A 27,194-nucleotide genomic window follows, 5' to 3' on the forward strand; every position below is an offset into this window, starting at 1 on the left:
GACAAGGGTTTGAGAGTTTCAGTTCCGAACATTTTGTTTGTTGAGTAATTTTATTTTGAGAAGTGCCGGTCCAAGCCCGGTAGAAATTGGGGAGGGTTGTGTCTGGAAGGGCACCCGGCGTAAAAACTGTGCCAAATCAACATGCGGACAATGATCCGTTGTGGCGACCCTGAACTTACAGGATAAGCCAAAAGGACAAAAAAAAAAAAAAAAGTATTTTATAACAAAGTACATTTATATTGTGGTACTTCTGGTAACAGCTATGTTGTGCTTAATCAGTGTGCTAATTGAGTTTATGTTGACAGTTTGATAGTCAAATGCTGTGTGTTAGATAGTGAAAATGCTTAAATTTCCCTGCAATTTAATTAAATGATCACTCTGAAATAAAGACTGGGAGAAATGAGAAGTTTGAGGCATTATGAAAATTATCTCAGGTAAGAAATTGGAAATTATGATTACATCTGACATCCTTTACCTTAGCTAAGTAAAATACAATCTGTTAGAGTTGTCCATGAGAGGAAAACAATAAAATAAACTAAACAACGAATATTATTGCAGACATGTTTGTTTTATTGAGGAAAAAGACTGCATTGTTTAACACAGTGGCAAGGTACTCTGAAGAAAGCATTTGTCAATCAATAACAATGTCAGAATGACAAGTTCAGTTACACAGTGGGTCCATGAGGATCAGTATGAAGTTAATCTGTATGTTCCTTGTCAGAGTTACATTCTGAAAAGCAATTGCATGGCAAAAAGTCATTTTTGTCACAAAAATGTAATACTTTGTAATTTCAAACAATGGCATACCATAATCACATACAAAGCAAATGTCTACCAATAACGTACATTTTAATTTTGCATAAACTGTGCATTGAACACAGTAAAAATATATACACTAAACAATGGTGAAACAATGAGGAGTGAAAAATATTCCCTTTTTCAAAAGCTCATTTAATCCATTTAAAATACATTCTAGCAGTCAAATCAAACTCAGAAAGTGAGTGAGCCATGTCTCACATAGACCACAGTGGTATTTGTGGTCAAGCGGTCACCTTCACAGAATCGACTTCTGAATACACGTTATTTAAATATATTATACACACTGTATATAAATAGGATTTTCATTTAAACAGATATATTTTGCCTTCACTCAAATGACAACACTGTTCCCAACATATCACTCTTCCGTCATTCTCGCAACAAGTTTATCAGAGTTTCTCTTTTAAAAAAAGACAAAACCAATTATGCTAAAAAATAGAAATAGTTTTTTTGGCAAGTCGGGAAAACAGCCTTAGTCTGTTTCATCAGCATCCGGTCACAATAATTTATATCTGGATCTTTTCCTTTTATATCAAAACATGGCACTTACTGCAGTGCAAGACAGCCTGAAAAGACCACAACATGTCTAAGCATCTTTGTTCTTTTCAGAGGGACAGTTCACCCCAAAATGAAGCTTTGATCAAAAAGTTTTAAAAATTGGTTTGGGTTTTAATTACTCTGACTTTCATAAAGGTGCCACTGTTCCTTCCAGTAATTTAGAAAAGAATGTGATGACATTTAGTTATAAGACGTGTAATTTTCATAAAATCATAACCAACTTTGGATACTCTTCATGACCCGCCATTCTTGGTATCTTTTTGCATTCAGTAATTGTCCTCTGTATAGTTTCCATTGTTAATGTCCACCACCAACTAGCTAGTTGTGTGTTGAATCCCAACACACAAGGAATTCACAGAAAACAATGCATGCATGCAGTCCACAGTATTGTTTCCTCATTGATAACATAAACATAACCGTTTACTTTTCAATGCCACCATTTCACAACAAAAGCCCTACACTGGCATAAAACTGTTGGACATCTATTGTGAAGTAGCCCAGCTGAGTTGATTCAATTACAACTTTAAGTGATTAGTTGTGATCCAGATAAAGAAAAGTTTCATTTTTGGGTGAATTATTACTATAATAGAAACATTGATTAAATGCAGAACAGTTTCAAACATTTTCCTTTTAGTGTTTTCAGAAAATCCTGTTTATTAAGAAATGTTTCCTGTTGTGGCTAATGTAAAACACACACTGGCATAGAAACACACATCTATAGCGAGAAATAATGGATCCAAATGTTAGAGCAGACTGATTCTGAGAGAGACTCGCATGCAGGCTGGTGAGATGTCAGGTAGGGGTAATGTTCAGTGTGTGGCAGGAGTCCCATCTTGCATGATTCCCCTGAAGGCATGACAGCGGTGAAAATCCTCCTGGTCTGTGTTAGATGACTGGCGCTGATCTGTCATTTGTGACCGTTGGCCTCAGTTTGACTGTGGCGAATGGATTCCCTCCACTGCCAAGAAAAGAAAGGTTGAGATCATTTCATATCTGCCAATTTATTATCAATCCCTCCATACAAATTAGGCTTTAATCTCTGAGGTTTTGTGAGATGTGTCAGCTGACTCACCTTAGAAATGGAGCCTTTGCAGTCCCATTGACCAAAGAAACCTGTTATCAAAAAAACACAGAAGAAAACGACCTTGAGGTGGACGAAAAGAAATAACACTGCATTTAACACTGATAACTGCAGTCGTTACAAATGCACGCCTTCCCTCCAGATGTGAGGAAAGTGAGTTCCCAGACTGGTTTGATAAGATTCTTCATCAACAGCCCTCACTTCATCCTAAACATAGTTTTACTTAACAGTCTGGAATCCAGGCAATCTAGACAGGCTCTTGTCTAGGTTCGTATGTATGAACCCCAACGTTAAGCACATATACTGTGTGCTTATAACACACTGTAAAGGTGTAAATAAAGTTTAAAACATTACACCAGCTATAATGGATGTTACACTCATGATTGTTAAGCTGTGAGTTTGTAGTTTGTTTTTGGTTTTAGATTAGATCAGAGCACGTATGTAAACTATGATTTTATCATGAATTTCAATTTAAATTAAATAAAAGTAGTAAACTGCTACAGGATTGTTTAAGTTGTTTTATTCAAATGTTCAATAGCATATCCTTTTGGTTTACCTCTGTTACAAAGTCCAGTAGAATTACTTTCATTGCATTTGCTAATAGCTGTAGAAATACATGCTTTTCCGAACACTTCCAGTAGAGAGCAGCCAACACCGAGAAGCTACCACACATGCTGCCACTATAAGCATTCAAAATTTGTGTTCCCTCCGCGTAGCCTTTCAGGGAGCACCTCACGCTAGATTTTGTTCTGTCCTCATCACAATTAAAACACAAATCATGCAAAAAATTACATTTTGTTAATTTCTTCACTCTAAAGTCATCAAACCATTAAGGAGAATCCTTGTTTTATATAGTCAAGAATAAAAATTACAAATCAATTCTTTTTCTACCGCAAGAGGACAGATGGAACTTTAAATCAATACACAATTCATTGTCAGAAGAAACTCACAGACAACAGTACTGTTGTACAAAGCCAAAAAGCTGCAATGACATGTAATTTTCTAAAGAAATATGTAAATGTTCAGGATGCTATCAGCCTTGTACGCCATCGTTTCTACAACAGATTCTATTTTTTTATACTTTATATACTTAACATGTTTTAATATATAATAGATATAATAAAATATAACAAGAACTTACAGTATAAAGTAGTCACTAAAGTCATTAAAATCACCCTGAACTTATTAATCCTTTTTATTAATTTTCTCTATTTTTATAGCTACTGTTGCCTTTCTGTGTCCCGTAGAAATAGACCTCTCTGTTGAGGGTCAATTCTACAGTAGAGTGACAAGGTCCACACTTTTTCCACAGTCAACATAACAAACCTAAAGTGTACAGTCTGGTATCTGGGTTTATTCACATTTCTGTCCATGCCAGTCTGCTTTTTAAAACTGGTCGTTCAACATGAAGAAAGTTTAAAAAAAAAAAAGATACAGTATAAACTGCACTGGGATCCCTGCTATCGAGGTATATCCTCACTCTAGTTTATTGTTTGGAGAAACCCTGAGGCAGCAGATACAAAGGACACCGAGTACAGACAGAGCAGCGAGGAAGATGATAAAGGAGAGAGAAGTGTGCCTGGGCTCGTCTGCTGGCTGGACAGCTACTAGTTCATTTTCAATCAGCTGACACATGCAGGCACCAAATGAAATTGTGTCTGTAACCTCTTGTCCCTCATGCCTCCCCGTGTAACTCTTTCTTTGTACTCCCATCTTAACGTTCCTGAACAAAATCTTGCACAACCTGGCTGGGAACATTTTTCAGATGTCGGGTAACGTTTTCAGCAACCCTTTGGTCTGTTTCTCTTCTTTGTGTGACAATACTTAATTCTGCATCCGTCACATGAGTACAGGTAAATGTAGAAAACAAAAATAATATATTTAAGGCTTTGATACATCATTTTGGGAAATGAGTGTGTAGATAATTACAATCACTTCCTCAAACTGGTTAGAAGAATTGAGGCGTGGTTCTGGCTGTTCCCTACGTTAGGGTGTGGAGGCAATGACTGTGTATCGAGATGCTGATAAGACATAATTAGTCAGACTGAAACATGAGTGACTGCATATTGTGGTGTGCCCGTGGAGTTTGTGGTGGCTTAGGTTATCTTTATTACCTTACCTATCAGGAAACATAAGACATTACCTAGAACATGTAGTGGCCTATTTCAGCTGCCCAGCACAAACAAAGCCATCTGTTGTGTAGTCTCTACTGTAGTAACTGTGGCTTTAGTGTCTGGCCTAAAGGCACATCAACACTGGCACTGACAAACACAATTGTTCCTCTTTATGCTATTGCCCCAAATCTGTATTCGACGTATTTGTAACAGGAGTGACTAATTAAAGTTGCAATAGCTGACTTTTTATCTACTTGGGGGCCGTAGAAATTATCCAGGGACATGAACCCGCAACCTTGTAGCTGTGAGGGAGCAGCACTAACCACTCCACCCCCGTGCTGGAGATTAGCATCAATATTAAAATTTTCCAATTGAAAAAATATATTGTACAGGTTTAATAAAGACAACAGTCTTCACCAGGTTATATTATGCTCATGCAGGTGCTGCTACTAACCGTGCTGTGTGATGATAGTGTTGAGGGGACCACTGGGCCAGAGGGGGAGTCATCACTGTAGTCTGGTGGTGGCAACAACACAGGTTCCACCTCCTCATGCTCTGGCAGACTGGAAACACTCAGACTACACACTGGGGAGTCCAGATTACTGCTAAAACACAGGACATAACACTTCAGCTTTCAAAACATCAGCTGTAAAATCAATTATTGATTCACTTCGTGGGTTGGTGTAATAACATTCCTACCTGTTTGTTGTCACTGGCTCAGCATAAGGTCTGCAGTATGATGAGGGAAACCACCCCCGCCTAATAAAACACACACATCACATCATCAGAAACATAAAACCATTTATTGTTGATTTGTTTTACAGATAATTTGGATAAACATTGATTGTTATCTTGGGATTAATGTAACAAACAAAGTGTTCGTAACATAATATTAATTTGACATTTTGGGCAATAAACTAATTCACTTTCATGCCCAGCCTCCAATGCTGCTCTCATATGTGTGGGGTAAATATGACATTGCTTCCAGCAGCCTCTGGCCCCAGTCCTGTCCTCTAGTTTAAACTGAGCTAACCTAAAGAAATAAATCTCTCCATCAATGTCAGATGAGGTAAATCAATATTTTCCAGGCTAGGTGGGTCATATGATAATACAACCCCAATTTTGAATTTTCCCAATTTGGGAAGATGTGAAAACATAAATAAAAACAGAATGCAATGACTTGCAAATCTCATCAACCCATATTTATTGTTTACAATAGAACATAAACAACATATGAGATGTTGAAACTGAGAAATTTTAACATTTTATGCAAAATATTAACTCATTTGGAACTCGTTGGAAGAGGGGCAACAAAAGGCTAGAAAAGTAATTGCTGCAAATCAAAAACAGATGTAGGAGCATTTTCCATTTCCATAATTAGGATAATTGGCACCAGGTCAGTAACATGGCTGGGTATAAAAGGAGCATTTCAGAAAGGCAGAGCCTCTAGAATATAAAGATGGACAAAGGTTCACCAATCTGCGAAAAACTGTGCAAAAAAATTGTGGAACAATTTTAGAAAAATAGCAAAGACCCCCAACATCTACAGTATATAATATCACCAAAGGATTCAGAGAATTGGGAAGATCTCTCTGAGCAAGATACAAGATCGAAGGTCAAATTTGGACGTGCATGAGCTTTAGGCCCTCAGAGGCACAGCATTAAATACAGACATGATTGGACATAACTGCATGGGCTCAGAAACACTTCCAGAAATCACTGTCTGTGAACAGTTTCCCTTACAATCCGCAAATGTAAGTTAAAGCAAAGAAGAAGCCTATGTGAACATGATCTAGAAAGAAAGGGACAACATTCTTCTCCTAAAACTCCACCAACTGGTCTCCTGACTTCCCAGACAGTTGTTAAAAGAAGGGGGGAAGCATCCCCCTGTTCCAACTCTTTTCAGATGTGTTGCTGCCATTAAATTCAAACGAGCTAATATTTTTCATGAAATGGTAAAATGTCTCAGTTTCAACATCTGATATGTTCTATTGATGTCAATCACTGCATTCTGTTTTTATTTACTTACACATCTTCCCAACTTTTTTGAGATTGGGGTTGTATAACAATATCTATGATATTGTGCTAAAATTACTAAATGCCTCTTTTGAATTATCTTCAGTCCCTGGACTTAATTTAATAGTTGATAATGTAAAAGAGTCGGAGTAGAAAAACTGACAATGACATTCCCATTCTGCATCCACACATGAGCCGGCAAGGGATCTATTTCACAAGGGATTGTGAGTTCAGTTGACAATCACTGCTGAAGACAACACACTTGAATCAGATTCACATATCAGATATAAAATATATAACAGCCTGATGGATTTTACTCAGTGAGACTCAAAAGTTGTCTCCAAGTCACGTCTAGTGAGAAAAATTATCAGACCAATGCAATGGATTTGTTGCTAAGAAACAGAATGTACTGTGGTTTATCCCAACATGTCCCTTTCTATATAAGCAGTCACTGACTGCATTAAAACCACTGCATTTCAAAAGAGCACTTAATGACACGCACGCACACAGGGAGTAGATAAGGCTTGCGTTCATTGTTTTAGATTGGGAATGAAAAAGCATTCAACCTGAGCGCTGTAAGCACTCCGTAATCCTTTCACCCGCACTAAGCACCCTAATTGATCTAGTGAGGAGTAGATGATGGATGTAATTTCAGAGGCAACACAGTGGCTACTTTGCAGATTTATGTCACTGCAGCTATTCAGTGGTGACTTGTTGTAAATTAACATCTAAAAATCTGATAATTGGAGCACAGACACATCCCTGGTACCAGATGTGATGTTTGTTTTTTAGAACACCAAGTAGGGAAGGTTTTTTTTCCCCTCTCTTCCATCTGGAGGTCACATGGAGTTAGAGCTGCTTTTAAAATTCCTGGTTCATTTCACTTGTAATCATGTGCCAAGGGGGAAAAAACTAACCAGCATTTGTTTATTGTTAGGCTACGAATTAAAGTCCAGGTGTCGCTTGTTCATTAGTGTGCACTGGGATTTATTTGCTTGTGTGCATCTGGTGTTATACAGCAGGGCAAGAGAGCAAGAAGGAGCTTCACAACTGTCATGTTGAACATACTTGACATGCTCAGGATTTCTCAGTATCATGTATTGGCAGGGAGAAAGACAAAAGCATGAACTAGTATGGCCACCTTAGTTACGTGAGAGATTGTGTCAGTGCTGCTGAATATTTTTGGAAAGAAGTCTCCTCCTGCGGGTGCACCTATGGTTGTATTTAAACTGCATGTAAACAAAGTAGGCGACAGGAATTTCACAATAAATCTTGCAGTTTACATTTTAAGTTAGTTTTTTTAAAAAGCCTTATCCTCTATAGGTTAATGAACAGCACTTGCAAATTATATATACAGTATAATATACCTATTGTGAATATTCATAGTAATGAATGAACATGTTACCCTGTGTTGAGGATGATATCAGTGCAGGATTTGGTCTTTTCATTGTATTTCTTGATAAGAAAAATATAAAATATGACCAAACCTATCCTATATAACCAAAAATGTTTAATAAAAAGGAACTATAATTGAAATAAAGACATGGTAAACCACCAGAGCAATTCAAAATCACTGGTTTAAATGGGGAGCTGAGGTGTCATTAGTCATCGCCGAAAATAAAAGTAGTTAAAAACGTACTGTCCTGTCTTCTCCAGCTCTCCGTACAGCCAGCCATCCTTCTCCTCCAGGATGAGCAGACTAATGATGTCGCCATCGTCAAAGCTGAGGAGCGTGTTGTTGTTGCCTGACGTGTGGGGAAAGATGGTCTTAACCCGGACTTTCCTGACCACATTAAGACCAGATGACTGCGACGCCGATCGGGAGAGACTGTCCTCCCCAAGACTGCCCTGGTCTGGAGAAGCAGCCAATCACAAATACAGAGAAAAGAGATGTGATTATATTTATACTGTGAAAACATAAAATGAAAAGGTGATTTTTGTTTTTTTATGAAATAGCTCAGTACTAATAGCTCAGTGCTGATATGGTTCCTTAGTTTATCACTAAGGGCCAGAAGAAAACAAAAAGCCCAGCTCTGTCCAAAGGCAACAAAATCTGCCTACTAGCACCTCTAAAGCTCACTATTTAACACACTTAAGTTAATCAGCTGCTAGTCTGTACTTAGCAAACAGACATCCGAGTCTATTTTGATTAACTTATATCAAGAAAGGGAAAAGACTACAATACTACAATAATTAGTCAAAAGTCAACTGTCAAAAAAAAAAAGAACCACTACTTCTACTACTTCTTCTGTGATTAATTATGTTAATTTTACATAGATGTGCTTCCGAGTAGCCATCAGTACCTGAGTTGTGGTCTGAAGAGGAGGTGAGCGGGGATCTGGGTTCTGGGTTGAACATATTGGCTAGTGGACTGATGTGAGCCTTTAGGGGTGGTGCTGGAGGAGGCACCACAGACCCCATGTTGTTCTGAAGATTTGACAAAAAAATATGATAAGCAGATGCCATGATGGGAAACGGTCTGCAATTATATAGCTCATTTCTTCCTATTGGTACCCAAAGGGCTTTACACTGCTTCTCATTCACCTATTGGCAGTCCTAATTACACACACACACACACACACACACACACACACACACCAATGAGTGGCCTACACACACTGGGAGCAACTAATTTGGGGTTCAGTGTCTGGCACAAGGACAGTTCAACACATGAGTGGAGGAGCTGGGGATCTAACCAACAACTGTGGAATTGGTGGATGACCGCTCTACCACCTGCGCCACAGTCACCATATCATGTTGATATGACAACACGAGTTGGCGATATTAGAATCATAACATTTGACTTATATTTAGCTTCGTGTCCTCCTCTATTGCAGCAATAAACACTTAGTGAACTTTAGCAGCAGGTGACAATTATGGCACATGCTGGATTTCCTTTGGCTTACAGCCAGCTAATGATATCAACAGCAACTTTGCTCTGATACAACAGATATCAGCACCTTCCAAAAAATTCAAGCAGTAAGATGACAAGATTAAACACTTCAAATTAGTCTTTTCTAAATGCTTGTATCCACTGTTACTTGATGCGCCTTGCAGTAAGATAAGGATGATGAAACAGCAGGTCCCTTTGTGAAAACATAAAGAGATTTACCCTAAAGGAGTGAAAATAAATGTGTTTTTACTTCCCAGAACACAGTCTTGTTATTTTAATGCTGCTTTGTGTTTGTTTTCATATAAATCAGCAAAACCAGCTAAAACTCACCCTGTCGTAGCGTTGAACCAGTGGTGATTGTTCTGGAGTGGTGGACAGCCCAGCTATCATGGTCACCAAACTGTCCGGCACGTTGGTGATGTCGCTGCACTTGTCCTGCCAGCTGGGGAGCTTCACGGACAGCATCTCCTTGGCCTGTAAAGAGAATGAGTGTCAGTATTAGGCAACCTTTAGGATGTAGGTGTATTGTATTGGCTGTTTCCCGTGTTGGTCTTTGTCAAGGCTTACTTTGTCGTGGAAGTTGCTAATATGATAGGAGAACATGCAGTGCTTGTCTGCCAGGAAACAGAAGCGTCTCTTCTCCTCCAGAAAGGCCTCTCTGCAGCCGTCAGCGATAAACTTCTGCATGTCCATCTGGCGCGATGAGATGGTTTCCAAAAACTGCAGACAAGGTCACAAGAAAGCAAGTTTAGGATACAGGATTATTAACTAGTCAGATTTCAAATAGGCAATTCGCGATAGATTCAAAAATGATCATCAAGTGCACCAAAAATGAAGTCCAAAAGGTTTGTGGTTGTAAAACATAAATAAACAAGTAAAATAATAATAATTATCGTAATTAACATGAACAGATATAAACAATTCATCCTTTATTTTTCTTAATACATTTTAATGAGCTGGATAAAGTTCCAGAACCAGAAATAATAGATGTTTACATTTTCTGAGTGCATGTTCATTATACAGTTGCCACCATCTAACACGCTGCAGTACAGGTTGTGTGAAAAGCTTTTTTCCTTGCTGTTTTAATTTAGGCAAACACAGCGAATCTACAGGGTATGAGTCACTAGGAAGGCGTTGCTTTAACACTGACCTGACTGAGATGATGGCTCTGTGTGAAAACTGAATTTTGAACAATGTTTCTGTGCTGATGTCAGATTCACAAACTCAGACACTGATGAGCTTAGTAATCAAAGTCCCTGCACTTAGTGACAAGTTTATTTGGGTTTCCTGCTGCTCGTGGTTCGATCTTACCACAGTGGGAAAGCACATCAGTGTGCTGAAAGACACACCTTCCCCACAGAGAGCCTGAGAACGATACTGCATGTCACGCAGAGCAGATAGGCGACTGGACCTGACATAAGGCATATCAAACTCTTTAAAATGTCTCCTCAGCCTCCCCTTCATGCTTTCATTCTACACCCACTCCCCCTTGCTCTCCTATTTTCCCCATGTTGTCATGGTGACGGGTAAATCAGCCTGTCTCTAAGGGCTCTGTCAAAGACACCTCCTCTACTGTCTGGGCTCATTTTTTCTGTCAGTCTCTACGATAGCCTGTCAGATGCTAAATCAAAGCTCTTCAATTCCCATTTTCACAGCAAACAATATACCGAGCTTACAGCAAAAGGTGGGAGAGCAGACAGACAGGACTGAGCTCATCACCACCAGCTCTACACATGATTATTATCTCTTGTCCACTGGTCTCATATATATTGGATAATGAAAATGCCACTTCTGGAGAGAAGGGGCCCCACTTTCAGCTCACTTCAACAGCCAGGCTCATGCTGCTAAGCTCCACCCACTGTGCAGGTGTCATGTGCGAAGATGAACAGGAGACTGATACAGATTTTAGCAGCAGTGAGAAACATAAACAGGATGCATCAAACATCCTTTTTACATGCAATCACTTCTTTACTTTCCGATTAAAGGCTTTTTTTTTTTACTTATCCTCTCCAAACATACCAAGTGTACACACCATCTATCATCATCACAAAGCCATAAAAACAGTTGATAATTAAACCAAGAGACAGATAGGGGTTATTACTCAGGCTGTGCAGTCCCTTCTTCATCTCACCACACTAATTTACAAAGCAAATTGCTGTAAGAGCTGTTAAGACTGCAAAACTCAGGCATTTGGAAGCATACACTTCAACCAATGTATTCAGGGCCACTGAAGAGCATTACACAAATTCACTCAAGCACAGTGATGTCAACACCTTTTGGCTGAACTTTAAAGTCATGTTTGCGTACTTCAGGATAGACCCCTGCTACTTTCATTTCAAATGTGATTTCTGAGATTTCTGACACACAGAAGTTTGTAAATAACACTTATGAATGCAAATGCTATGGCTCCATCTTTTTCAAACCGTTTACCTCAATTTTTTTCTTCCACAAAAAAAAAAAAAAAAAAAAAAAAAAAAAAAACAGACTGTCACATACCCATTCCCTCATACACCACCAGTTGAATTGACAACAACAGTTAAAGTGCAGATCTCATTGCTCATCTCAACTGCTTATCCTGTTGTCGCCTGGGGCTGGAGCCTATCCCAGCTGTCATTGGACGGGGAGTACACTCTGGACAGGTCACCGGTGCTAACATGGACAGACAGACACTGACATTCCCACCTACTGGAAATCTAGAGGCACCATTAACCTAACATGCATGACTGTGGGAGAAAAACGGAGTACCTGGACGAAACCAATTCTAGAGAGCATGCAACCTTCACACAGAAAGGACGCAGCCAGATGATAGATTCAAACCTTCTAGCTGCGAGGCAGCTCCGCCACAAATTTAATATTGGCAAAAGTGCTGTGGCCTCTAGCAGCAAATATGACATTTAGCTAAATGCATTTTAACACTGTAATATTTAAGAATTTAAATTGATTTATAACTAAATATTTAAATGAATGAACAACACGTCTACATTCACTCAGTACAACACAAGGATGGGACATCAAGCCTTTGTGTGGCCTGGCTGAAGACACCTTTATTCCGTCTGTAAAGGCTATTTGTGCAGCCCCACAAGCACATATAAGCCGCTGTCACCACAAGTACCAAGTAATGCTTGTTAGCTTTCTCTTCACTCGTCAGAACTTGACTCGAAATTAGCTTAACTGTTCCTGTTGGCGTTAGCAGCAACAACCTCATTTGATCCGTTTACCCACGGAGCGCGGATTTCAAGTGCATTATGTCCTTCCTCATTCTAGCAGCATCCCAAATGTGTTAGTTGCTGTTTAGCTGTACTAACTGAACTAGCTTCTATGAGCATCACTGCTAACATGCGAAGAAGAAATCCACTACCTATCCCTGTCTTTAGGGATGTGTCTTCTCTCTTCATGAGAAAGACCAGCACAAAGCCTGCCCCGTCTCAGTATTCTCAACACTAGGAGAGTATAGGCCAACCTCGAGTCTGCCCATGACTTTCTGTCTGACTCCCTGCCAGCGCAAGCATGCAGAATGAGCTAGCGTTGACCACTGACCATGACGGCAATGACGTGCTTGACATTGGCATCGACATGAGTGACTGAGAAAGTGGAAGTCCAGTAGTCTCCCCCGCAGCTGACTCAGAAACCACAGAGGTTCACAGAGTTTTTCCTCCTCTCTGAACCAACAACAGTTAAGAATTGCATATGTACCTCAACTTCGTATGGGAGTTAAGTTCTTCATGGGGCAAACCATCATAGTCCCCGGTTATGGGCAGTATCTAGATTGGGATGGAGTCGAGAATGGCAAACATGCTGGTGGCACAGCCTCTCGTCTTGGTCATACCAAGACGAGAGAGTGCTAGCCCAAACAATCCTCTGGTGCTTGTAAAGTTACCACCGCATTGCCTCCTCCCAAGAGACCGGCACAAACTCTTAGTCCAGGTTCCCACCTGGTAAAACAGCACTTGCCCTGGAGTAAGGGCCCTCCGCCAGGCTTCAAGAAGGACTCAGCGACTAGGGGGAAGAAAACACACTCCTACTAGCTGGATGCTTGGAAGAGGAGGTGCTGCAGCAGCAGCCATGGCCATTGGTATCTGAGCAGAGCTTGGTGGAAGAGTGGCTCTCGAACTGAGGGGACAACTGTGGTGACAGAGGCTTATGGGTGCAGGCAGCGCTTACAGAGTGAATAAAGGTCTCTTCAGCTAGGCCACACGAGGGTGAGTTGTCCCATACTTGTGTTGTACCTTGTTCCTCTCCTTCAGGGAACAGAGGTTATAGGCATAACCATCCCTTCATGTCCTTGTGTACAAAAAGAGCTTTGATTTTTTTAACTTCTTTCTCCTACTTTCCCTGGGGGTAAATAATGGTCGGGGCTTCACACTTACCTCGTTCTCTTTGATGTCATACTTGGATGAGTGCTTTCCTTGGCTTTTTCTCCTGAGCTTCTTTAGGTCTGTCTGAGAGCGGTCTAGGGAGTCCTGCTTCAGCCTATGCTCTGATTGATATCGCTTGAAGGTGGCCTACAGGAGACATTGTCAACAAAGGCAAACTTATAGACGATAAGCAAAGAAGCAGCACTAAAATGTTTCTCAGATGCAGTGTGAAATTATTTCTAATTGTAGTTCCATTCATTTTTTTGGGTTTTGCCTCTATTGAGATGGGTTGGTGAAGTTGTGTGTATATGGCAACACTTACATTCATGTATTTAACATCCATCTCTGTCTTCTTCTCCAGCTCGATGATAATCTCACGGTGAAACCTCTTTAACTGCAGAAAAAAAAAAACACGCATAACTGCTGCGACATACATCATCCTGCTTGCCTCTGGTTATAGCTTTGTCACATGGCTATTTACAATAAGATATAAGTGACCTGCAATGTTTAATAATTGGTTTCTAAGATAATGAGATTTCACTCGCCAGGCTTAAGAGCCTGTTAAGGTTAAAGATTTACAACTTTCCCCCGTTGCAGGTGAATTGCAATAAAGGCATGACAGAGAAACAGAAATTGAAAAATGAGAAAGCATTTCATGCACTCAGCACGTTGGGTGACTTAAATAACACTGAATGTAGTGTTTCAGTCATAGCCATATTTACAGTAATGCAACTTGTCTTCCAATTTTCTTTTATTACTTGCAATTATCTGAAGCATTTCACCCTGAAGCAGCAGGGTCAGAAATATCTCAGTGGCTTCTCTTGTCAAACTTTCTTTCAACCATTTGAAGTGTCTAAAGTACAAGGAACAAGCTCATAGGGTAAAAGAGGTTACATGTCTAGAGAGCATAGAGTGTATTAAATAGACAACTATATACTTTAAGATAAACTAAGAGTTGGTGGCTGCAGAAAACTTAAGAATTTCACCTAGCATCTGCTAGAGGTTTCTCACATCACCTGTCAATGCACAGATTTTTAATTAGAATAAAGTTAGATAAGTATATAGAATAGAGCACAACTTCCTCTTGTTTGGTGCATTAGTCACTATTTTTTGTATAATAATTGTATTTTTGAAACAGTGTACATGGGATCAACTCAATATAAGCTACTGCACCTTTGTTCCTCTTAATAAAGGAACATGTCACCCAGGCAACGGTGTGACTCATGGTTGGTTTTTTTTGGACATGAATGGAGCTCTGTGCCATGGTGGAATAAGACTTTGGACACACAAACAACACTTGCTGATAGGATCAATTTATTTTTAGTTTGCTTGTGGGATTTATTTATAGTAAGAAAATACAATATATCATCAGACTTATTCTTTCAGGCTACTTACATTCTCCTCCAGTTCATTATGAACCTTCATGTGGGCTTCCGCAATCTCCATCAGAACCACACCTAAAAAAACGTCAGAAACAACTATTATCATTTCAATACAAAGAAAGAGAAACTCATATGGATGTGTATGGTGACCACCATCAACAGGAGAGCTAAAGTTGACTCATTTGCTCTCTTGCTGTGAGAAGACTGAAGACTGATACCACTCCAGTAAGTAACTACACAGCCCCTGGTAAAAATCACAATGTGTTGCTTGTACACAATTTTTTAACAGATTGAACAAAAAATATGTTATATCATGTTATGACATGTTGATTAGAAAATGTATATTTACTGACACATGAGAGAATTAATGTTCTCATGTCATTTTAGGCTCTCAGATAAAAAGTATACTGTCTAAAACATTCAACTTTGTCTCTGGGCAATGTAGGTGATGAAGAGCAGTTGGACACCAGAGCAAAAGCAACAAACCTCACTAATCAAAAGTGTATATATTCAGGAGGAGATGTAGTCTATAATGATTTGTTGAGAAGCACTGACCATAAACTCTTTCCAGATCTCCTCTTTAAACAAGACACTTCTTTTCATTGAGCCTTGCATTCATCGTTACAGCTCATATGTTACAGATGACTTATCTCAATTCTGTGTTTGAGCTGCTGTCAATAAGTAATCTGTATGAAATGTTCTGGTATTGTGCAGTCAGATACAGAACAGTCTCGATTCACAGACAGGCTACACTGTAGATAGAGCAGCGTATGACAGGGGACAATGGGAGTGAGTCAATACTGTAAACAGAGGTGGACAATTGCAGCTAAGCATTTTATAGTGCTATCTCTGTCACAATGGAGCAAAATCTAGACTCAAGGTTTACTGTAGGACATGGTGTTCTTGTGAAATGTGTAGAAACAGTATGGGATATTATATCTGAATGTGGGACAGTGTCACTATGAGGAAAAACAGAGCTAAAGTGTAATACAAAGTCTGCATAGACACCATTAGAAAAAAATGTAGCCTAAGCGCAGGTGTCAGGTTGTCGTTGTGATTTTAAAGTAAAAGTTGCACAGTCAACACCTGACATTCCTCCAAACAAATGTAATGACCAGCTGATATGAAGCAGGACGTCTGTGGTCTTTGCGGCCAATGTCCAGCAACAACAACATTGCCCTCTGAAGGTCACCAGAACATACTGGTAAAGGCTGCCTTTGTGCTATGACAGGGAGGGACAGCACTGGGCGCAGGACTGTTTGTACAGCTCTAATGACAGGCTGAGTAGAGAAGAAGGGGGAGGGTAAGAAAAGATGAAGAGGGGTTCAAAGAGCCTGTTGTACACCTGCAGGTTTCACCTTTGGGGTTAATAAGGTGTGAATAAGCTTGTCTGAAGCAGGATAAATGCTACAGAAGGTTATTGCAACTTATGATGAATATGGAGTGCAATATGCATCAACCTGTCACATGAAGGAGTGAAAATTGTGAGCTGGAGTTGAGTGAGACAGAGGACTGATATTTGTAGAAATGCAAATTAAGTCTGACAGAAGTGTCAAAAAGTAAAGAAACTGTGAATAAAAGACTGTAGAAAACCTGCACCCAGAATCATAGTTTCTTTTCAAACATCCAGAGTATCCATCGCCTTAAAGCTTTCCCCTCTTGTCCATCTCCATCTTTTACCAGCTCTTTCAAAGATTAAATACCAAGATAATCTAATCTTCCCCAAAGAGTTTCAAACCACAATGTCCTGTTTATGTGGATTGTGACAGAAATTTCCTATAAATGCAAAACGCCTGTTTATGGTGACCAAATGCATCCTTTTAAACTCTGCTTTCACACCTCAGCAGACCTTCTCTCTGCACTGTCTTTAGACCAGTGCTTCACCAGTAAGCTGCTGAATTCAGCTGCCGAGCCGACTGGTTAAAAGGCAGCCATAACCTGTAAAACCTCGTTGATCTGATCAGCCCACTCTGAGTGAAGTACTCTGCTGTGTTTCTCCTTTTGCTGATTAAAGTCACCATAACATCACTTGTGAGCTATCTTTTGCCTCTTACCTTGCCTTACAGTTTTTGCCATGACATGGATCTCTATGTTTGTACAAGTTATCCACGGTTGACAGCAGATCCTAGTGGAAAACTACACCATCTGTGATAGACTCATAACGTGATTCATTATACTGAAATCCTCCTGTCCACCCAGATCACCTCAAATTTACCATCACTCATACTGATTCAGAGTCTGTAGTTCACAGCTACACTGAATGAACTTTAACCTTTTTACCCAGTGCATGTAGCATGTAAGCCTGGCTGAAACAAAGACCACACATTTACTTTGCTGCTACCCATAGTTCACAAGGTTGGTTTAAAATTATTTAAAAAAAATAACATTTGAAGAGGCAAATTTACACATTGGTCTCCATTAAGCTACTTATATCAGATGACTGCTTTACAAGGCTGCTGATTGGAAGAAAAGCAACACCTTCAACATTCTCAGCAGGTGAAACAATTTATGAGCTGGCAGTGCCCTGTGCTAACACAACCTCTGCATATTTGGCATCTAATAAGGAAGCTGAACAATGCTAGGTGACGTTGGCAGAGCAAACACAGGTAGCTGACCTGTTGGCACCTTTTCTCTGTCTCTTCTTTTAAATTATTGACAACCCCTCCTTAATTTGCCAAGTGCTATCAACATCTACATCAGCAAAAAACCCTCGCAGGGTCCATTGCTCATTGTTTTGTAGCCAGAGTTTAATCATGGAGATTCATTGCTGGGCTTGTTCACAGAAGATTGCTGAGCGTGTTTACTGACACGTGGCTGCCTCCTGTGTGACTCAGGATTGAACGGTATCTCAATGTGGGTTGGGAAAGACTGTGTTTGGAGGTTGCCATAGATAAGCTACTCCCTTCCTTTAATCATCATGATGTCACACTAACTACACTGCGGTGGAGTGATGACTGTGGTTTAACTCACTTTTGACTCATTATTCCTCAAGACAAAGGCTGCTCCAATGGGATTCAGATCCAAATAACTGTTCTGTCATCTATTGTGAGGTAAAAGAAAAAGAAATCCTATTAACTGACTTCAGAACTTGGGCTTTAAAAGTGTCATCTTGTTGTACTAAACTAACAAAATCTTAGGACCTTTGTTGAGATGCAACCAGCCATAACCAGCAGCCACTGCACTGATCATGATGTGTTAGAAAGATACAGTACAGATCAGTTATTAAATGTAACTCGAGTTAAGCTCTTTACAGTGTTTTCAAAGTCAAGACGGTGCTTAAAGAAAAATGAAAATATCAAAAATGGGCATGTAGCTATCTGCTTACTACAATGCAATGTGACTCAGGAATGGTAAATTCCTACTACTGAACCAATTCTAATATGCAAACTAATTAAGTTGAAGTTGACATTTAATAATAATAATTGCTAATAATCAATGAGCATATATCATGAGAGATGGCTTTTCACTTTAATCAAAACCCAATATCAAAGTAAATCACTACTTTTGTTTTAATTATAAAGCTAGTTGTTGATTGTGTTGCTGTTAATTATGATTATGTTGTTGACCAAAATCATTTTTAGCTTTACTGCATATTTACTGCCTATTCTTTCCATACAAAAACATTAAAAGACCTTGGACTTTATTACCAGTCCCAGTTACATTGAATATGGATTAGCCGATCACACTACTGATAATAAAAGGGAGGTTTTTTGTTTTTGTTAATTCATTGTTATTGATTTATAATGTCAATCAGCATGTCTTCTGTGTTAGCTACAGATCAATAGCCAAGACAGCTTCTTTAACAAAGAGTTATGACCTGCCATTACACACAGACCACAACATCATTTATTTATATAAACTAATAGCCCCAAGCATTGCCAATAAATCTCTATTAAATACAAAAACAATTAATAATGATACAAATAAAAACAATAAGGCAACCCTTATAAATATCATTAACACTTTGAGAAGAGAATGTTTAGAGAATAAGATGGTTTAAATCCTTAAAGACAAAGTTTACTACAAACAGCCACTGGGCTTGAGATATCTTAACATCACAGTTTAACCATCAAGTTTTAAACATATGTCTAGTTGCTTTAAATATAATATGGGTCAAAACTACGAGTGTACTAGTGAGCCTCTGGTTTATTTTGGAGATCTGAGGTGGGAGATAGTTTCAGAGTTTGTAGAGCACAACAACAGCAGATTCTTAACTGACTGATGAGATGAGCCCACCTCCACCCACTTGTAGTATTTTTAACAGTCTATTTTGGGAAAACAATTACTGCCTGTGTCATTTACCCTGATATTTTTAGTGGCTAAGAATCCTGTTCTGTCTTGACCCAGTGCCACTTGGCTACTAATGTGCCTTCAGCAAATATTCTATTATGAGCAGGATAACTGATCCCATCAAGTGTTAAAGAAGTTCAACATTGTAGAAATTATTTAAATACCTACCAAGACGATTGACATGACCAGCAACCAGAAGGTCATTAGTGAACTGACATACGTAACATGCAGCAGATGAGCTTTAGTGGTGCAAGTTTTTTATCCCTTGGGTAAAGCTATTATAGAGGATATTTTTGTTTAGTTTCTCCCAAAATAAACTGCATTATTACTCTATGTTTAGGATAAAACCCATTTCCATCTCCCCAATTCCCTATAAGACACAAACAAAAGTAACCACAAAATAAAATGCAGGGCGAAAAAGACACAGTGTATATTTATTGACTTTTGTCTTATAGTTCTGGTGATATTGGTAATGTAAGATAAATTGCCCATCATGTACCTAGAGTAAGTTCTGGGCCGGGTGTCTGAAATGTCACAAACATTGATTTAACCATAATATCATCAGCTTTTCAAAAACTCCTCCCAAAACCAAAACCAGTAAAGAAGACATTGGTGGGAAAAGCTCTGCAGTCTCTATGATCTCAATCCTGATTCTATAGAGAGAAAAAAAAATGCTCATGCCGGCATTATCACATTCCTCACGCTGACAGCTTGCTACAATATTTAAAAAAATATAATAATAATAATAATTCAACTGTGGCTTGACAAACAGCACAAGAAAAGGTGGAAGGGGTTGGGTTCATGCTATTCTTCTTTTAGAAACATTTTCAGTCCTTCAATACCTGCTGCTTTGCAGAGTGAAATGGCAACTCCCCGTGGAGTCCAGTCATGTACTCATGCACAGGAAGTTTCTAATTGTACACCCACTGAAAACAATGTCTTTTATATATACATGCAGCACAACAACTACAGTGCCAGTGCATTATAGCTTGATGAAAACAAAGAGGCACCTATTTTACTATCACTCCATCCATTATATGACGCACTTACACTGTCAAGATTGCAGAGCTTATTTTACTATTTAAAACGTTTGGTTTCACGGAACAGCATTCACTTTTTTCACGACGGGCTGACAGGCAGTTAATAACAAACTGGTATCTCTACAAAGATTTATACTAGCTGAATGTACATTATTATTATGTTAGGTTAAGGGTCAAGTTTGCATGCCCATCAATGCCATTTCAATGTAAGGGTATGCAAAACTGACCCTAGACCTAACACAACAACAACAGGAAGGAAAGGAAAGAAGACTAAATGTTCTTTCATTGTCAAAAGTTAAAAAAAGTCTGTAATTTAAAAAAAAGTAATTAATTAAAATTACACAAATTACCACAGTAACTATCGGACAAGGAAGAGAAGAGCAAGTCAGTCGGCTTGCTGTAACAGTTAAACTCCTGAGTTTATTGAACAAAGCAAGATTTTATTGCTTATGAGTTTAACTTGGAATTTGTTCAATAAATAATATTTTTTTCTTTTTGAGACATTTCAAAGTGACATTTTTGAGCTTGTTAATTGTAGTTTGCAGTGGAAGCAGCAGCCCAGTCAGTAATGACTAATGGAACAAAAACATTATTTGAAGCAAGAAAATGGTTTCTAAAGGTTTGCTAAACAACTGCTAGATTGTTGATTGCTTACTGCTTATATTTTCTCTAAGTAACTAGCTGACAAGTCTTCCAGTGTATTATGCTGTTGGTGTTATATTCAGCTTATAGGCTAATTTAAGATTCTTAGCAAATAAAATTGATATCGAAGAGCAGCGCTGCAACATCAGGGGCCATACGCTTTCACAACGCGTGTGCATATTCTTTATTATCCTCCAGGAAACTGTGACATTTGACAAAAATAAAAAATAAAAAATCTGTGCTCATCAGTACACAATGAATTGGGGAATCATTTAAAAGTGAAAATATGGCAGAACTGTAGCCTTGGAAAGGAACCAGCATGCTATGAGGTAAAAGCCTCAGGTAACTTTCTGCAAATACCTCCCAACCACTGTGACGCAAGTGGTTTTCACAGCACGTCATTCACGTAGGGAGAGAAAAAAAAAAAAAAACAATCTGTCACTTACAGGTGTCTAGATTGGAGAATTACTCCTAACAACACAGTGACGTGTTTGGCCTCTCATTCTTAACAGTTGGAAAAAACAATGCTTAAATCAAGTATTCTATTGTCAGATATCGAGTGTATGATTAAGGATTCACTTAACGCAATGATACACAACCACAAATCCTGTTGAAGTCTGTTTTGCCTTTTCTCTACACAGTTTGAGCCTTCCCTGGTCCCCAGAGACAGGATAGAAAAGACCGTTGGTGGGTTTGGTGAGGCAGATGGAGGAACAGGGGATGAGGACCAGCAGGGGGAAGATAGTCTCCTCTGTCTGGCTGTTTGTTCAGCGTGTTTGCTACTCTTCTTGCTGCAAATTGTGAGAGAATTCACACTGACTCGTTCTCATCTATTCCAGGCAGACAAGTATGTTTGTGAATCCAGGAGTTTTTCCTAGAAGCCCTTTTGAGGCATTTTTAATTTAAGTAAGCTTTTTATGATTGGGCCAAATAAGTTGAACTCCTGTCATTGTTCTTCTTCTGTACCATACAGTATGTCCGTGGTCAGTTTTGTTGTTTTTTTTTCTAATGCAAAACTGCTGCTCTCCATGGCTTTTCATGGGTTTAAAATCTGTCAAAAAGATTTTGCTAGGAAGTCGTTCCACCTTGTTGTTTTTGGAGTACAGCGAAAATGTCAACAGCCGACCATGTAACATGAACATTACTTAATGAAGCAATGAAGAACTCCCATTGTTAACTTACAGGTGTGGTTCAACAAACTCGATCAAGCTTTCATAACAGCAGAGTCTAGAGTCTCTGGTCTCTGTAAATGTTTCAGTGAACTTGCACTGAATTTTAATGATCCAAAATACAGATTTCCTCATGCAGTACGATGATTTCTGTGGTGCTCATTTGAAGCTAGAGGAATTTCAACCATGCACTATAAGCTACACTGTCAGGCATCATAATAGTCAGTAATATGAAATGTCTTTATGTCAGTCAAACCTGTGTATCTAGATATGAAATAGCCGTTTGATTTATTTTTTTTACCCAGCAAGGCTATCCTTTTAATATTGTGAGATACATCATGTTTTTTTTCCCCAGGTGTCACTGCTCTAATGTTTTGATATACACATATACATATACACACACACACACACACCTTCACTTATTTTCTTACCAAATGTGGCAGAAACACACTGATCATGGCTCTTTAACACCGTGACAGCTAGGTGAAGACATTTCACCTAGTCTGACATTTCATAAAAGTTTGTTTATGACGTGAAATAATGCAAATGCATCTAGGAAAGGTAGAGGAAAAGGTTGCCAGATATATCAGAAGAAACCCCACTGCTATTTTTGCAAAACAATGTATATTGAAGCAAAATGGACGTATTAATAATATTCACTGTGGCAACAATTTTCCTTTAAAGGATCAAGGGCAAAATGGCATTCTCTTTTTATTTTAACTGCTCTACTCTAATTCTTTGCCTGTCAGATCAAACCAAGCTTACATTAGGCCAATTTGTAAACCTCTGCATTAAGGAGTGACTCAGCAGAATATTAAAAAAAATCTACTTGTATTGAAATGTAATACCATTGAATTAAGAAACCCAGACAAAGCATATGAGCTCCAAATTTGAGCACTAATAGAATAATTGGATATGAGTCACAGGCTGGATGAAAAACAACCTGTACAAGCTTGATGGCAGCCTCACAGCGTTGCCAGAGGAGAGGAAGCACTTCAGTCACAGGGAGTCGTAGACAGCAGATAATAATGAATTTGTTCAAGCTATTATGCCATAAGGATTGAATGTGTGTTATTTCCAGAGTGGGATGATGCTTGAATGCAAGGAAAAATTTAACTATGATGAAATTGCATAGAAACAGGTCCATGCATTCGGCAGGACGTTTGGGTTAAATGAGCTTGATTTAATTGAAGAAGTTGATTTCAAATAACCAGTTAAAGAATTTGGGAAATAAACTAAGTTAATGCCATGGACATTTTTGTGCTTGTTGCAACCTAACATGACATATTTTGAAACAACTTTTTCAAATTTTTTTATGATTTAATATGCAAGGTCATAAGAATTCACAGGGAACTGATAGAATTAGTAGCAAATTCCTAGCGGAGACTGCTACAAGGATACAGCAGCAGTCAGCTAATGCTAGTTTAGCTTAGCATAACAACTTGAAGCAACAAGTGGAAATAGAAAGACAGGGTCTATTCAGTAGTAACGTCTAATGCTCATTGATTAACAGGTTATATAGCATGTGCTTAATTTGTTACTGTTTACAGGATTATTCTTTGGCTAAAAGTGGTGATTTCTGGGAGTCATCACCGTAAGGTTGTGACGTAACTTGTAGGATGCTCATAAACCCCTTTCAAAACCCCAAACTGGCATTTTTATGATTTGTTCTATGTTGAATAAAAACTGACATAACGAGTTATTTATTGAGCTTAAGAGCTGCTGGTATGGATATTTTGTCACCTTCAGACAGAGACAGGGTAGCTGTTTCCAGGCTTTATGCTAAGCTAAGGTAAGCTAAGCTAACAATTGCTGGCAGACATGAGAGAGGCATTTGTGCACAAAAGAGAAAACAAGTGTATTTCCCAAAACATCAAACTATAACTTTAAGTACAAATCAACTGAAGCGTAAAGCCGCAGCCTCAGAGCAGAAACAGTTGAGCACAGACATTAGACAGAGATACTTGAGCTTCACTCATTGGAAGGACATTTAGCCTGGACTTGCATGAAACTCACCAAGCTCTCTGGAGACTGGAGACACGATAGCATTCTCTCCAATCTTTGACACTGCATCGAAATAAGCCTTTCCAGCAACAGTCATCACTGCATGGGGAGACAGACAAACACCGTGGTGTTAACTTGGCAGGAAAGTGCACATCCTGATCATTTTATGATGTGGTGAAAGTCACGCATGCAGTACAGTTTTATTAGCTGAGCGATGTGAGCAGCCACCACATTTTATTCAGCAACTACTGATGCACTTCTTAAGCTGGAATACTTTGTTCGTCGGCTGCCATCCCCTTTTTGTCCTGTGTGTAGGAGAAAGCTGTGTATACCTGTGACTGACTTCTCGTAGCTCTTCCCCAGGTTGACCAGGTTCCTCAGGCCTGGGTTGAATTGCTCCAACACATTCTGGGACAAAGAGGACAGATAAAATAATGTGGAGAAGACCAGCAGCCTCAGCTTCTCCCGGTATAGTTACACAATTTCCAACAGTTGATAAGGCACTTTCTGTTTGGCTTACTCGCAATCATCTCAAATTTGTTTTAGGAAAAAAAAAGGGTCCTTGAATAATAAAATTCATCAGGGTATTTCTGTGGGAGTGGGTGGAGAGGAGTGTTTGTGCTGTGGCTCTATAAATACTGCCATGTGAGAACAATAAATCTTTCAATCTTTAACTTGACCCTTCAACTGCCTCAAAAGAGCGAAGTCCCAAACAAAGTCGGCATTTGCAGCATGAACCTCATCACACTCCCACCCCCAGTCCCACTTTCTCTCTCTCTCCCTCCCTCTGTGTCTCCGTCTCCCCCCTTTTCTTTCTATTGAAATGCCTCAACAATTAAGAAGAAGAAGAACCAGTGCTGTTCACCTCCCTGTCTCTATTCCCCTGGCACACCCTCAATAGAACAATGAAGGCCCAGGTATGACTTTACATGGAGAAAAGCACAAAGCAGAAAAACAGAGAGAAAAGAGGGAAACAGATTCCTAGTTTTCTTTTTTTTGCTTTCTCTTCCAGCTGAAACTGTGGCACACTAAGCTAAAAGAAGTCTCTCTGTTTGTCAGACACCCAAATGCACTCACTCTCTCTCTCACACACACACACACACACACACAGCTGACATTTCTAAACCATCTAAAGTTAATAACTTTTAACCCTAATTCTACCATTAAACCTAACCCCAACTAAGCAAACTGTTTTTCAATCCTTTTTCTTTTACTATCGGACTTAATCTAAGCAAACACTTAAAACACCTGCTTATCAAGCTGTGAAAGGCAGCAGGGTGAACTTGATTAGCTCAATCTGTGCTTACAAAACAAGATTAATCTCATGATTACATTTAGCAACTTTTGATCAAGTTCAGCAGGTTTGGTAAAAAAAAAATGTCACATGTCAGTGTGACATGAGGGCAGGGAGACGTTTAATCTGCACTGTGATTTGTGCAGTTTTAATTTTTTTTTTTTTTAAACAATAGGGTGTGTCGCTGATTTGGTATTAGTTTAATAAGACTTTACTGGCTTTTCACAAATGTTGACAAATGCTTTCGTTTTCATGAGGTTTATGATCTGAGTTAATGTGCAACAAGTCAAACCCTGAATATGAAAAGTTCCCCAATAAAAACCATGCAATATTTTAGTATTATTTCCCTATGTGCTCTCGTGTAGATTAGCACTCACCTTGTATGTACTTTCGGTAAGCTTGCTCACTTCATCTGGAGCTCGAGACATGATAGCAGATTGTTTCTCAAGCCAGACGTCGGGGAAAAAAAATACTATATTGACAATTTTAAAAATTTAAATAAAGAAACACGAAAAACCAAAAATGGTGCTTCGTAATCCAGGTGCTGACTCGCAACTAATAATAAATCCCACAACCGGTCCTGGTCCTGCTCCCCGGTCTGCACCCTCGCTCCGTGCACGTGGACGGAGAGACGCTCAGCGTTCACTGACTGACACACTGACTGACTCCAGCATGCGTCCTGACAGGGAGGGAGGGGGCGGGGGAGGGGGCGGGGGTGGTGACTTCACACGGGGAGTTACACAGAAAGTTGCCAAAGGTGCAATAAAAGGCTGTGAGAGATGGACACACACTGCGGGTCTGATCTGAAAGAAAGAAATAATTTTGGTAAAAATGACGCAGGTGTGTTTTGGTGTGTGTGTGTGTGTATAAAACTTCAACTGGCCTTTAGAGGGCGCTACAACACACCAAAAACAGTTTTTTTAAAGGATAGTTTCACAATTTTTCAGGTTTGTCTTCAGAGGAAACAGGTTCTGCCTGTTTTAACCACTGCTCGTATTAATACAGATCCTTTCACAAGATATTCTCATTGTTAGTGATAGTGGACAAAATCCGCAGTCCTCCCTCTGACCAAAATGTTTTTCTAAAAGACCATATTCGACTTCAACCTTCCAAATTAATCAAATTAAGTGCATATCTGCTAAAATTGCAGCATTTAAAAATGTATCCTTTTGGTAATGTGCTTCTATTGCTTCCTAAAAGGGAAACACAAGCATTCTATGCTGAAAATACTTTAACTCTCGAATATTGATCTGATTTGACACTCGGTTTGATTAATTTAGTCTGCTGAATCTTCCTATTTTCACTGACTACACATTTGAATCTGGATTCAAACCCTAAACCAGACAGAAGGTTTTCATGGCCAGTCTGAGCAGAAGCAGTTACAGCATGCAGCTTTGTTGTTGTTGTTTTTTTTCTAAAGGATGAATTTTTATATTTTTGTTTAATTAAACTTTGTTTACTGGTTTCGGGAAGTCCATGATTTTTATTTGCAAAATAATAAACTTAACTAAATTTATCAGACAGACTTAAAAAATTG

The 27,194-nt window shown here is 39.1% G+C and overlaps 1 protein-coding gene across 2 annotated transcripts; it reads right to left on the bottom strand.

Moving 5' to 3' along the window:
• Positions 1 to 1,321: 1,321 nt before the first annotated feature.
• On the bottom strand, positions 1,322 to 26,320 carry baiap2l1a (BAR/IMD domain containing adaptor protein 2 like 1a). 2 transcript variants are annotated; one of them, XM_067488807.1, is made up of 14 exons: positions 26,035 to 26,320; positions 24,696 to 24,771; positions 24,376 to 24,462; positions 15,232 to 15,293; positions 14,159 to 14,230; positions 13,849 to 13,983; positions 10,049 to 10,201; positions 9,812 to 9,955; positions 8,892 to 9,015; positions 8,228 to 8,441; positions 5,272 to 5,331; positions 5,027 to 5,174; positions 2,450 to 2,490; positions 1,322 to 2,335 (listed from the first exon to the last, which is right to left on the bottom strand). In XM_067488807.1, exons 1-14 carry the CDS (start codon positions 26,083 to 26,085, stop codon positions 2,263 to 2,265), a joined length of 1,440 nt encoding a protein of 479 aa, XP_067344908.1. In that variant the 5' UTR covers positions 26,086 to 26,320; the 3' UTR covers positions 1,322 to 2,262. The 2 variants fall into 2 exon arrangements, with proteins under 2 accessions (XP_067344908.1, XP_067344907.1); XM_067488806.1 differs by having other exon boundaries at positions 5,027 to 5,177.
• Between the last annotated feature and the right edge of the window lie 874 nt (positions 26,321 to 27,194).

The sequence above is a fragment of the Channa argus genome, chromosome 20 (assembly GCF_033026475.1).
Source record: "Channa argus isolate prfri chromosome 20, Channa argus male v1.0, whole genome shotgun sequence".
Taxonomy (NCBI): domain Eukaryota; kingdom Metazoa; phylum Chordata; class Actinopteri; order Anabantiformes; family Channidae; genus Channa; species Channa argus.